The sequence below is a fragment of the Primulina eburnea genome, chromosome 9, assembly GCF_022965805.1.
Source record: "Primulina eburnea isolate SZY01 chromosome 9, ASM2296580v1, whole genome shotgun sequence".
NCBI classification, from domain to species: domain Eukaryota; kingdom Viridiplantae; phylum Streptophyta; class Magnoliopsida; order Lamiales; family Gesneriaceae; genus Primulina; species Primulina eburnea.
This window is the reverse complement of record NC_133109.1, coordinates 24,817,926-24,832,740: the sequence shown is the minus strand read 5'-3', so window position 1 is coordinate 24,832,740 and position 14,815 is coordinate 24,817,926. Positions and strand designations below refer to the sequence as shown.

The 14,815-nt window shown below is 34.2% G+C and overlaps 2 protein-coding genes across 2 annotated transcripts; one reads left to right on the top strand and one right to left on the bottom strand.

The window, feature by feature from the left end:
• The first annotated feature begins 7,283 nt into the window (after positions 1 to 7,283).
• LOC140841370 (VAN3-binding protein-like) lies at positions 7,284 to 10,961 on the top strand. The gene is made up of 7 exons (XM_073208732.1): positions 7,284 to 7,649; positions 7,841 to 7,966; positions 9,443 to 9,890; positions 9,994 to 10,227; positions 10,329 to 10,378; positions 10,458 to 10,515; positions 10,606 to 10,961. Exons 1-7 carry the CDS (start codon positions 7,287 to 7,289, stop codon positions 10,827 to 10,829), a joined length of 1,503 nt encoding a protein of 500 aa, XP_073064833.1. The 5' UTR covers positions 7,284 to 7,286; the 3' UTR covers positions 10,830 to 10,961.
• Positions 10,962 to 11,562: 601 nt separating this feature from the next.
• Positions 11,563 to 13,794, bottom strand: LOC140841371 (protein LIFEGUARD 2-like). The gene is made up of 4 exons (XM_073208733.1): positions 13,465 to 13,794; positions 13,232 to 13,345; positions 12,063 to 12,220; positions 11,563 to 11,950 (listed from the first exon to the last, which is right to left on the bottom strand). The coding sequence occupies exons 1-4, from the start codon at positions 13,697 to 13,699 to the stop codon at positions 11,741 to 11,743; spliced, it is 717 nt and encodes a 238-aa protein (XP_073064834.1). The 5' UTR covers positions 13,700 to 13,794; the 3' UTR covers positions 11,563 to 11,740.
• Positions 13,795 to 14,815: the final 1,021 nt, after the last annotated feature.

The window sequence follows — 14,815 nt, the reverse complement described above, 5'->3', positions numbered from 1 at the left end:
GAGGAGAATTAAATTTTCCTGTTAAGGCATCGCTTAACAGAGGAGCAAAGTTTGGGAGAAATTAAATTTTTCCTGCTAAGGCGTCACCTAGCAGAGGAGCAGAGTGGAGGCAAATTTTTTTTTTTATTCTTTTATTTAGTTTTTAGTTATTATAAATTATTGATAAAAATTACAATTTTATAGATAACAATTTTTTATTTTAGTCTGAATAACCAAATAGCCAAACATATAAATTTAATTAAAATTATATTTTTATTTTATTTTTAATATTTATTTATTTAAAAACATTATAAATAAAATAATTAATGAATTAATTTAATGAATAAGTATTATAATATATAATATAGTTTTTGGAAATGTAACTTGTACGAATTTTATTAATTTTTATTTAATAAAATAATTAATGGAACAACACAATTTGAAGCTAAACATTTAAACACATTTTGAAATAAAAATACAACAATTTATAAATGGATATTAAATAAAGATATGAAATAATTATTGTATGTAAAATAAAAATAATGTTAAGATAATATTCTTTGTGGCGTTAGATTTGAATTAAATGAGTTTAAAATGTAAAATGTATTTGGTGCAAAAATTGTATAATTTTAGTGCAAAACTTGCTCTACTGAAATCGATTTTTGGATTGAGTATGATCTAGGATAACATGATTAGCTATCAAATCAGGAACTATATTTGAATTGGTGGCACAAGGTTTTCCGGTCCTCTATTTTACCAACACGCTCCATTGAAAATAATTCTCTTTGTATCTCAACATCATTGGATCACACGAGTTTCTCATATATTAATAGAAATTGACATTATATATTGTTGATCAAATGACTAAAATTTACTACATCATAGGGAATTAACACTTCATATATATGTATAAAAAAAACTCTGAATTTAAACAAAAACTTCTTAAATATATGAATATTTGTTGAGAGAGGGGGTAAAATAAATGTACTCGTTATTTATTTATTTTTTTTTAAAAATGTGACTGGATTGGAAGCTCGTTGGTGTAGTGGGGGACCAATTGTCAAAGACAATATTCAAAGACAGAGGTTACAACATATTCTACCGATCCAAGATATATTATACATCACCATAATGATTGAGACATCACTACCCTTTTGATTAGGAGTGAGTCTCATGTGAGACCGTCTCACGGGTCGTAATCCGTGAGACGGGTCAACCTTACCCATATTAACAATAAAAAGCAATACCCTCAGCATAAAAAGTAATACTTTTTCATAGGTGACCCAAATAAGAGATCCGTCTCACAAATATGACCCGTGAGATCGTCTCACACAAGTTTTTGCCTTTGATTAGTTGCTCTCAATTACAGTTTTTTCTAGTGTGATGTATATATATATATATATATAGACACCGCCAGCTCAGTTTTATTTTTTTTAATTGTTTAAAAATAATTTAAAAACAAAAATATGAATGTAAGCTTCCAACATCTCTTCTCCGCCACCACCACCGTCACCACCGCTGCCTCCTACGGCCGAGAGAATCTCCCACCCATGAAGTTTCAAGTAATGGACTTTCAAATCTAAATGTTAATTTTAGCTAATATTGATGTATGTTAGGCATCACAAAAACTTTTGTGAGATAGTTTCACGAGTCAATTTTTTGAAAGTATAACTTATTATTGTAAATTTGGATTTGATTGACTCAAGATATGTGAGACCGTATCATAAAAGACCTGCTAATTAAACTTTCGTTTAAGGATAAAAAAGAAAAAAAGAATAAAGCGCCTGCGCCAATCTCTTCCAAAAAATGCGCCAATCTCTTATATGTAGACCAAATCCATGGTTTTTGTAGGACATAACTATTGAATAAGATATTGGTTAGGCTATAGTTTATTGGTTTAGACGCGTCTCAAAATGGAATATAAAACAAGATGATATTGTTAGATATATATTAAATTAATGTTACTAAACATGGTGCGAAGATACAAGATTTTATCACGGTATACCCAAAAAAATGAAATTTATTTTCTTTGCTCATATTAAAAAAAGTTCAAAAACTAACTAATTTTTGTATCTCGAATAATCATTAGTAATGTGCATATTTACTGATACTTGAATATTTTTCGAAGAGTAGGTCTCATGTGAGACCGTCTCACGGTTCTCAATCTGTGAGACGGGTCAACCCTACCCATATTCACCATAAAAAGTAATACTCTTAGCATAAAAAGCAATATTTTTTCATGTATTATCCAAATAAAGATCCGTCTCACAAAATATGACCCGTGAGACCGTCTCACACAAGTTTTTGCCTTTTTCGAAAACTACTCGAGCACAACGCAAGTTTTAAGTTTGAATAATTAATTGAGTATGAAGGGAAATCATAATTCCGTATTTAATTGATATATTTCTTGATTTAAATTATTTCCCTAATATTATCTTTCTTTGCTAATTTAATTGAGTATAATATTTAATGAGATTTTGCATTTCTATGATAATGAGATAACGATATGATATTTAATATAAAGATTTAATAAGATATGATATCAATGTTTAAATAGAGTTTATTCTAATAAAATTATGCCTTCTTTATGAAATAAGTTTTCTTGTGGAGTAAAACCCTTTATATATAAATAAGGAGTCAAGGACATTGAAAAAGCTTCTTGAACATCGATCATACATACACGGAGTGAAGATTTTTCAGAGAAGAAATTTTTTGAAGCCGGTGCTGTTTGAAGAGTGGTGATCACCGTTTTGCTCTGAATGTTGCCAACATCTACAGACAACATCCGTAACGATGTTGACTGAAGATTACATCTAATTGATCGTGTTTTTCGGGATCAAGTTTTTGCTTTCTTATTGACGTTTTAATATTGTTGGTAGTTGTTAGATGTGGGGACCCGGGCTCTAACTCGACTATCTTTGGGATTAATTTGATCTTTGCTAGAAAATGTGGGTCATAAAAAAATTCTTTTAACAACATAAACAAGTGTATATAAATCATACACTAATGATACCTTTATTTTATTTTCCACAAAGTAGGTACATGTCTTGTTTCATTACAATCATACAACTAGAGTTTATAACACATTACATATCAAATGTAAAAACCACTAATCCATCTTCTACGCCCGTGATCACCACGCTATCTCGATCTCTCATCTTTATCTCGACTCTGATCCTGCCCCACCTGTTGTCATGCACATATACAGACACAACAACAGCCGGAAACTCAGGTGAGAACAAATCCCAGTATAAAACATGTATACATGCATGTCATGCAATTTCATACAAAATCATAACACATAATTCAGTAATTATGACACATTAGTGAATACAGATAAAACAGTTCGAATCTTACTCTTTAACTCGACTCATATCTAGATCTAGGGATCTCGGTGTGAATAAGACGTAACAAGTCTCCCACCTACTTTCCCAATCAGGGTGGCGGTACGTCTTATTCCTAGACTTTGGCCCTGTCTGTATCGAATATCTACAATCGGAGTCGATCTTCTCCTATGCCCGATACCACTGAACGTCTAGAACTTGGCATATCTGCCAATGACTCTCCTATCTCAATGCTTGAATATAAATCAATATAAAGCATAATATAACAAGGTATAGAAATCTAGTATGTGATTCGTGGGAAACTCAAATCGAATCTGATTCGAGTTGTATCTCCCCAATCCAACATTGAATTATACCTTTCGTGTCGTAGTCTCAATTGCACAAGTCGAAGTCTTGAAATTTCTATGTCCAATATGTCAATACCAATCTGAAATGACATATATACAATGTACCATATCAATATTCAATCTCGTTACATTTCGACGGCATAACAACGTAATCTCGCAATACCGGTCATCTCAAACAACAATAATCAGTCCCAAAAACTCACAATCTTCATCATAAACACCTATCAATGTTGAAATATGCATATCTCAAATTCGATACATGCTGAAAATTAATAACAATAGCATACAATGTCCGTTCTACGATCCGGTTGCAAATATCATTTCACCATAATCATAAGAACACATGATAGTACTCAAAATCTGATTTCTCCAATCATCTCACTTCAAAACATGCTGAAATGTAATAATACTTACGTCCTTTCGAAGCTGGTGATGAGAGGAACACGAATCTAGTCTCGGATCGAAAATCGGATGGTGAGATCTTGTGCAAGGTAATTTCTAAGCCATGAGAACTTTGAAGCTTTCCTGGGGTTGTTCTCGGTGGTCTGATGCTCAAGGAATGAAGAAAATGCATGTTATATGTCTACCAAGCCATGTGTCAAGTTAAAATGCATGCTGTATTTCTCGCACCACCCTACCGTAGGTGCGCTACCTTTTTGACCGCGGGTGCGCTGAGAGTACTGGATCACATCCAACAATTCAGAAGGAACGACCGCGGGTGCGGTGACTCTACTGTATTACTTCCACAAAAATCAGAAGAAACAACCGCAGGTGCACTGGCCTTTAGACCGCGGGTGCGTTGCCCTCTCTGTCCCAACACCGCAAGTGCGGTCACTTTTATGGCACAGGTGCGGTATGCCTACTGTAAACCTTCAACATTTCATGAGAAACGATCGCGGGTGCACTATCTTTTGAACCACGGGTGCACTGTCTTTGTTGCCCCAACAATATATTTTGCACTAAAATCGAATCGCAACGTCGCTTCTTCGACCTTCGATAAATACATCAAATCATGCATTAATAATTGCTGATTACCAACTCACATCTCGGGCCTTACATTAGAAAGCTTTATTTTCTCAAAGTGTTGAGGAAATTGATTTTTGTAATAATCACTAGAGATACGTTTTTGTGTAAACGTTTTGGTTTCTAGTGATTAATTTTTGTCATAAGATACCGCACAAATATTTATACTTGTGCAAATTTAATCTTGTCCATCTATTTATTTATAGTCAATTTGTGTTACGAACTTTAATTTTCCGCTGCATGTTGTCCCAGATGTTGTAACATCTGGCACAACACTTAATTCTGATAAAACACAAATTCACTCTTTTACATCATATACGGAAAGTCTTATTATTTTTAGCATCTGTCGGACAAAATAACTCTTACAGAGTATGTCTTTTGTGAAACGGTCTCACGGAAACGAGTAAATAATGCCTCTATTTACAATAAAAACAATAAAAAAATAATATTGTTGGAATAAAAATTGATGTATTTTTTATGAGTTCTACTCATAAAATTGACCCATGAGACCATCTCATAGTAGTTTTTTTTGTAATTTTTTATCTTTATTTTCGATGACAGCTCAATTCAACAGAATTTTTACACACAATGTTTCGCTTTACTCTTGCAATATATATTATTCGTTTTGGAATAGAATTTAAAAAAATTCAACATTAAAAAATTTCCACTCTCGTAATTTGACCGGTTAGAAACTGCAGTCCCCAGCTTGGCAATAATTAAATTAGATAAAGAGATGTAGTAGTACACGATATGGTACATGACAAAACCATTGAAAGCAATTCAGCACAATGGGTCAAAAGATCTTGTACACCTTCTGGAAAACCCGTCGACACTTAGCTTTGTTTAATGTTCTAGCTCTAGCAACCGATCTTACGCCAGGAAAGATTTTTTAAACGACGATTTCAGTTAAGAATAAATCTAACAAATGGACTAAGTAAAGTTATAGTAATTGGATGATCAACATTTAAATACTATAAAATGAATTTTTTCCTCAAGTTAGGCTAATAAAATTCAAGTGAGATGAGATAAATTAACTAAAGCAAATAATCCAAACTAGATACAGGGAAGATTAATTTAGACGAAAATCAAATTCTTTAAAAGTGACTAAGGCGCATAACGATATCGAAAAAGTTTATTATCTATATGTCAAATTCAAATTCAATAAATTAATTATTTAATTCACAACAAAATTCTCAAGATAATTTATTAAACAATTTTTCTAATTAATAAATCTAATTAAATCTAACAATATAATTTTTTCTAATTGAATTTAATTAGATTCAATTGCATTAAGTCATTGTGGAATTTCAGTTTTTCAATCTAAAGTCGCACATTGAAACCAAAAACCATTTCTAGTCAGTTTAACTATGTGTTGATTCATTTAATGAAGCAAATATTAATATATCGCCTTATAGTTTTAGATTTGCCAATAAATATGCAATTTAATTGGTCAAATTAAAAGAACACATGATAAACGATATCAATTAATAAATCAAAATAAATAATAAAATCGAATCAAATTCAAAACAAAAAATTACTTGTCTTGACCCTACAGTAACCTTAGTCTATACAAATTCTAATGATGAGATTGTAATTTTTAATGTTTTTCGTAGTATGAAATATCTTGTTGGCTCTTCTGATTATTATGGAATAGATGTTAAAACGTGGTACCTACACTTTAAGAATTTAGGTGCTTATGCCTGGAGGTCCTAGGTTCAAGTATTGGGGGAGACGAAAAAAACCACTTTTCCAAGGGTGAGATATTCTATGTGTGACGGTGCATGGCCCATGCTGGACCATCATAACGACCCATGACCAGTAGTGGTGTATGGGTATGGGCTGAGGCCCATAGTGGTTCAGCCTAATGACCTATGACCGTTACAGTTTAGTTTTTAAATTTGGATAAATATATCTTTTTTATTATTTTTATATACATATTTAAGATAATTTTAATTTAAAATATATTATTTACTATATTATTATTTATATAATATCACAGTTTTTCGTTCCAACCGACGGTTCAACAGCTCAGACCGGTTCAACAATTTTTTAAATTAAACTGTACGTTGACAGATCTGATTATGAAAACATTGGATCCATTTACCTAATATGTAATAAACTCCATTTCATTATTTATTAATATACAAAAACTCTCGTAAAACTGTCTAATGGACCAGCTTTGTAATACAGATCTCCGACCAAATCTGACTCGTGAAAATTAATTTTTTGTTCAAAATATTATTTCACTGCCAAAATATCACTTTTTAGTTATTTTATGAAAAATTATTTTATAATATATGATGATTTGATTGAAAAATATTATTTTTATATAAAAAAATATAATGTAATATATAATAAAAAATGTTATTTTCATATTAAAAAACCAATTTCATTGAAGTTATGAATCATGTCGACCTATCAGGCAGGTTAACTACTCGTATTAATATTTCATAATTCACGTTGTCGATAAAAATAAAAAAAAAAGTTATTTTCCATCGGGATCTTAACAAGCCACTAGGGCCCGCCTATTCAAAAAAATTCCTTATAAAAACACACACTGCCACCCATTCCACACCGGGCAGCACCAATCAGCATGTACAACAGTGGTAGCAGCAAAATGGACTTTCTGTGGACGGACAAGGGCCCGGCAGCCGGCGAAGTCCACCTGCCGGAAAGTCCCAGAGGTCCCATGGAGTTCCTCTCTAGATCCTGGAGTGCCTCGGCTTTTCAAGTTTCCAAAGCACTGTCCACTCCCAATCCGCCATTGACGTTTCACAAGATTTCCATCGAGAAAAACAGTTCCGACAACAATGTTAGTGCACACGGCAACAGCGTGATACCGGAAAATATCGCCGGAGAAGAACAAGAATCCGGCGCCAAGCTCTCCGGGAACACCTTCTCTTTTGCTTCTTCTGCTACTTCTCAGCTCACACTCGACCGCATTATGTCCCAATCTGTAAGCTTTCCGAGATTCGTTGCATGCGTTATATCTAAAGAAATAAAATAATATACCACGTGATCAATATTTTCTTGTAAAACTTGTTGCGTGACATTGTCGTTTGTATAATAATCTGAATATATTTTACAACTTTGTCCAAAATTTCTCGTAAATTATTTTAATTACACAAAAAATCTTTGAAAATGTAGGAAGTATCTCCATTGACATCGGGCAGGCTTTCTCATAGCAGCGGACCATCGAACGGTTGTCTTCCGGAGGAAACTGATCAGAGCCCTCCAATCTCTCCATCCGAAGAGTACGAAGATGTAGTTAAGGTACCTTATATATTCTCTATCTTCTTTAAATGAAATTATGATACCATTCTTTTCTCTTCTTTTTCTATATTTTCAAGAATTTCTCAGTATTGATAGAATATTTGTTCGTTTTATTATTTTTCCAAAAATATTTAGTTAATTTAGTTTTTATGTTTTTTTACCACAAAATCCTTGTTTTAATCGAACAGAAGTTACGAGGGGTCATTAATCAGAAATGAGTCTTTTTTTTTTTAATCCATAAATGTATATGATCAACATAAAAATTCTTTTGATACACTCTCGTGAGTCAATTTTGTGAGACAAATCTTCTATTTGAGTCAGCCATGAAAATTATTACTTTTTATGCAAAAAAATATTAATTTTTATTGTAAATATAAGCATGATTGATCCGTCTCACGAATAAAGATTCGTGAGACCGTCTCACAAGAGATCTACTCATCAACAGTTTGTTCTTTCAAAATCTAGTTTATTAATAAGTGACAGGTCTTTACTTTTTAGTATTTTTCCCATACTAATTCGGCACAACCAACTTTTTTGTTATGATCACGCATTAAGATAAAGTATTTTGATATTTTATTTTTGGGTGTATGTGAGAGTGACAGATACTATATTCTTGATTTACTACAACACAGGTTAGTAGTGATATATGATTAGTGTGTGTTGATTGGGGTTAAGAATATTGCAAAAAAGTGAGCAAACATAAGTACACTTTTGTCACTTTCGATGTTAAACTTTGGTTCTTTACATTTAAATGCCTTAACTTTTAGACTTATATTTCCCTGCTATTTAGATGTAAACTGACTCTCTTTTAACCAATTTCATCTTAGTTTCAGTATCCCACTCAACAATTACTACACCATCCTCTAAATATAGCACAGCCATCTGCAGAACACTTACATTCTCACTGTTCAAAAAGTTTATTCATTTGCACACTGTACTTGAAGTTTCATTTTATCTCCTTATATTTCACTTTGAATCAGATCGACTATAAATAGCTTGAATTCAAACTCCAAGTGTTATGAACGAAGATATAGTTGAAAAACTTTAATACCACGACTCGAGCTCAACCCGTCATACGACTCATACCCGTGATAAGACATAAATTGGGTCCTTGGAGTTTTTTTTTCCACTTAAGATCTAAATATTTTGATGATAGTGTGACGTTCCTTGGTTTAAGGGGTAATTTGTTCAGTATTTACCTTAACATAGTGCTGGCTACAGCATTGCTCCTTAGCTTACAAATAGAGAAATGTTCTCTGAAGAACACAACATAACCTTAGCTAGCTCAGAATGGAAAACAATGAATTTTTGCGAGTTCCTAGTGAATTTTTCCGAACTTTATTATTTAAATTGGAATACATTTCCGTTGGAATTCACTAAATTTTTAATGTTACTTGAATTTGAAAAAAAAAAAAAGAACTTGTCATATAATCATTGAATTTAGTTCCTGACTATGGCAAATATCACGTCTCTTAGTACTTACGTGCCAACACCACGCTACAACCCTTGTTCACGGGCAACCGCAGCGGCTACAACGGTGGTGGTGGTGGAGGTGTCGGTGGCGTTGGAACCCCAGGTGGCAAGACAGTCGGAAGGTGGTTGAAGGAGAGGAGGGAGAAGAAGAAAGAAGAGACTCGAACCCGAAATGCCCAGCTCCATGCTGCTGTAGCTGTAGCCGGAGTGGCAGCGGCTGTTGCTGCGATAGCAGCAGCGACAGCGGCTGCATCTGCTAAGGAAAAGGATGAGCTGATGGCAAAGACGGATATGGCGGTGGCTTCAGCCGCCACTCTGGTGGCTACACAGTGTATGGAGGCTGCCGAGAACGTTGGAGCTGATCGCAATCTCCTCATGTCCGCAATTAGCTCAGCTGTTAATGTCCGATCACATGGCGATATATCAACCCTCACAGCAGCCGCAGCCACAGGTAAATAGTTTGAAAAAAATCAAGGTTTCAGATGCCCAAATGGAAAGGTCAAACTTCACGAGCAAGTCTTCTAAAATTCAAATTCCATCCCCTGAATTTACAGCTCTGCGAGGTGTAGCGACATTGAAAGCGAGGGCACTGAAAGAATTATGGAATGCTGCATCAGCTATCCCAATAGAAAAAGGGATCAGTTTAGGCACAGGGGCCAACAACAGCAGCAGCAGCGACAATTCTGGAAGCTACTGTGAGGATCTGGTACCTGAAGAGAATTTTCTGGCTGCTTGTAATCAAGAACTGCTCGCTCGAGGTAGCGAGCTTCTCAAAAGAACTCGTACAGGTATTGAGATCTCGCTCAATTTTTTGGATGAAAATAGCAAAACTATAAAAAGGCCCTCCTAGAAAGTAAGAAACTAAGGCGTAGTAAACATGATGCTGCAGGTGAACTTCATTGGAAGATTGTCTCAGTTTACATCCATCGAAGTGGGAATGTAAGATAACCCCAGGTTCAATTTTTCATAAAGGTGTGTAGTTTTGTCAGTCTTTGTAAATCTAATTAATGTCCTACAGGCGATGCTGAAGATGAAGAGCAAATATGCAGGAAAGACCATCACCAAGAAAAAAAAGAGTAAGTTTCTGCTCGCATAATGATATAAAATTATTACCCGTGCTAACCTAAACAGTTTTTTATTACTCCATACAATTCACAACAACGCAGATGTGGTTTTAGAGGTCTGTAAAGAAACATCAGCGTGGCCAGGGAGGCATTTGTTTCAGGATGGAGAGCAGAGACGATATTTTGGACTAAGGACAGAAGGGCGTGGCGTTGTAGAATTCGAATGCAAGAATGCAAGAGATTACGAGATGTGGACTCAAGGTGTCTCCCGGCTTCTGTCAATTGTGTCTGAAAGGAAAACAAGGAATCAAAAAATAGCTACTTGAGTGACAAAAAACTTGTATGATATAAGATGTATGATATAAGAAAAAGAACTATGGTTTGTATCTCTATTATCCTACCTGGATTATGCTTTGACTTGTTTACCTTTCCTTGTATTGATATTTTGGCCCTTTTGCGTCCCTTGAGTTATGAACAACTTTGTGGAAAAGGAAATTACCCTGCATGAATTACTACTGTAGGGGCAAATATATTACAGAAAATTACTTCTCATGCAAAAGTACACAATGCTCATGGCACGATAAGGGCTTCAAGTAACATATATGAAGTAATAGGTTGATGGCATCTGATTAAAGGGATACAGACACCCAGATGAATTCATATATGATGTCTCCGTAGAAATATGTAAAATCTAATAACGAAGCAGTTTCGCCAATGACTCATCTCAGAGTGGAGTTCGCAGGCAAAGCAAAAATTAAGGAATACGATTAAGAGTGGTGGACAGAGATAGAGATGCCACCGCCAAAGAAACGCTTATCAGCTATGAAGAATTGGGTATACCATGCACCAATTTACTGACAAACAAATAACCACAAACGAAGAAGCCTAGAGAACGTGCTTCATGCAGCAACTAATCAAGAGGCGAGAACCAACGATATCTTACAGGAATAATTCGCCAGGATACACGGCAATGCAATGGTGCATGAATAATACACAGCTTCACACAACAAACGGTAGAGTAAAAAGTGCTCGATTATAAGAATACAGAAAGGGAAAGAGTAGCAAAAATCATATTCATACAGTTATTTATTCGAAGCACACGATTCAACTGGCCCATGAACAAATAAATGAGGCACCAGTGTTTCAATAACAATGACTGTAGATAACATCCATTTTACATACCATATCAAATATCCAAGAAGAAAAAAACTAAGTAGACAAACAAACATGCATAGTTTTACTGCCTATCTGCGGCTCTGAGAATGTTCAACAAAGATAGAAAGAGGTTTATGACATCTAGATAGAGTGCAACAGCCGCCCAGATGTACTCATCATATTTATATCGTTTGATCAGATTATCAGTGTCATAAATTATGTAACCACAGAAGATGATTGATGCCAGGCCACCATAGATCATCACGCTTATCTTACCCAGAGGGAAGAAAATCTGCAAGATAAGAAATTCTTCGGAAAATCAATATTTTTCTACTCTATTTATCAAATATCAGCTTATTACTATCTGAGCACTTAAATAAGACAGAAATTGTAGATCCACAAACCTGAATCACCGAAAACAGCAAAAGTACAATAATAGCACCAAACAGAAAAGGTCCTAGGAAGTTGAAATCTTGACCCCTCCTTGCAGCCCAGAATGTGTACAAAGTAAGGCTGATAACCACAACCGCTGTTAAAATAACTGCTTCCAAAATAACTTTCCCTGCCATCAATTCCAATTGAGCGGACTTTCAAGGGTCAGTTAATCATCATTTAGAGAAGCGGCTGGTTTACCAAATCAGCAAGATTAACACAAAAAATCTAGCTTAAACTGAGGTATGGATGCTACATTCAAAATGTAAAATTATTTCAAACACCTTCTTCACTTCTATTTATCTGTCCCTTCAACTTCTCCCACACTATTATTCACCCCCAATTATTACCAGTAGATCAAGATAGATTGAATGATAAACAAACTTTTCACAGAAAAAGGTATATATGTATCAATTACACACACCGTGTTCGCCTATAAATAGGGTATATACATGTAATGCTTATGTATTTTTGTGCTTGAAGAGCAAACTTGCCACATAGGTAGTCTTCTATGCAAGGATAACTATTTATATCCAGCATATCCATAAAACAGACGTCCATCTACATCCTCCATATCCACAGCATAGTCATAAAGCAGATGTGCATCCACATCCTCCATATCCAGGATCCGTGACCATATAATAATGGCCAAGCATCCAATCATCAACTCTGGCACTATTGAATATTGATTCTCAACCCATTCCATATCAAAATGTGGTGGGTAGCAATCTTAACACAAAATTGCAAACTTGGAGCTCCCATCTCGGCGTATCTAAAGGCAATCCATATCTCCAATTTATATATGAGGTGAAACACAAAAGATTATTCAATCTATTTAAATATCTTTTAACTCGTGCCTTACAAGTACTAGTAACCATTTAACACAACCAATCACCATATTTGGATCGATCTACGATGAGAGTCTGGCTTTAAGCTTTAGTAATTATTACATATTAAAAGTTTTAGCTCCGACATGATGGTTCAGAATATAAATCTTCTCATCTATTAACAATCTATGTCCTATCGTGATACCAATGTCAGTTAACCATCACCGCAAGCCTCGGCATATAGTAATACGAAACTATATCATCATTCAGAAACTCGAACAAATAAAACAAGAAAAATGCATAGAATAGCTTACCGCTGGTGTAGGCACAAGTTAACCCCACCGGAAATGCAAGAGTCACCGTGAACAACCCAAGTAGGAAGTAGTTCAGAGGATGCCTCTTATAATAGCTATGTAAAGGGCACAAAACTGCAATCCATACAAACAAACCCACCAGTCAAAACAGAACCACAGCAGATAACAAAGGAGGAGGGCAAATTTCGGGTTTCTTAATTTACACACAAGAATACAAGGAAGATAAATTATACCAATAAAAGGGGCGATGATGAGAACTATATAAATTGCCAAACCAACCCTAGTGGTTGCAAAGAAATGAGATATTGGGTGCACAGTGACAACAACAGAGCCCACAACGATCGTGAGGAGTAACTGAATACTGACAATTCCGTATATTTTGCGGATAAACGACCACCGAAGCTCAGGGCTTTCCAACATCATCGGATACAGCGGCCGACTGGCCGATTCAATGTCGTCTTTCCACATCCCTTACGCCAAAAAGGTACAGAATTTCAGCGGAGGAGGAAATCGGGAGTGTTGGAAACGTTTATTCAATAAAAGGGGAAAATGATACTGTTTGTTTATTTAAAAAAGAGCAAATGTAATTCACTTTTTTTTTTCAAATTTGTTTAAAATTTAATTATTTTAAGGGTAAATTGTGTAAACAAACTAGGGGTTCAAAATTCGGATAAAATCGAAAAAATCGAAAATTCAAACCGAAAAAATCGAACACCGAACCGAACCGAAAGTCGAATTTTGTAATTCGGATATAAATGTTAAAATCGAAGTTTATTTGATTCGATTTTGGATTATATATGTCAAAACCGAAAAAACCGAAATTTCATTAAATTAATAATTTTTTTATATTTTTATTTATATTATATATTTTGATATGATATTTAGTGAATGAAAAACCATTTTGAACAATTTTTAGTTGATTGTTGTTTGTTTAATTAATTTAGACCTTCTATTTAAATATTTTACTAAGAAAACATATAGAAAGCTAACATATTATATTTTACAATATACTTATATTATTAATTTAAATAATTATACCAAAACCGAAATAACCGACCGAAATAACCGAACCGTTTTGGTAGAAAACCGAACCAAACTGGTTCGGATTCGGATTATATATTTCTAAAACCGAAAACCGAAAAAAACCGAAATAAAAAACCGAAAACCGAACCGAACCGACCGATGAACACCCCTGAAACAAACCCAAATCAAACTAAACTTTAAATTTACTCGATATACTAGAAAACTTTGTTTCTGCCCCTAAAAGTATTTGAAAAAGACAAAAATACCCTTAGTTGTTAGATAAATTCAATTGATTGATTTTCTGGGCCGAAAATAGTATTAGAGTTTAGATAAAATTATTTCAAACATACAAATTTATTATTATAAAGTAATTAAATTTTTGAGGAGGTGAATTTTCCTAATTAACATGAGTCCGAATTCATGTTCGAGATTAAGTATTTACATGATATATTCCAAATCGTTGGAATATTCGAAGCAAAAAGATCTAACCAATGTAAGATATCAAGAAGAAACTTATCAGAGTCTTATGGTAAACTTATGATTCAAAATAACAGGTTTTTA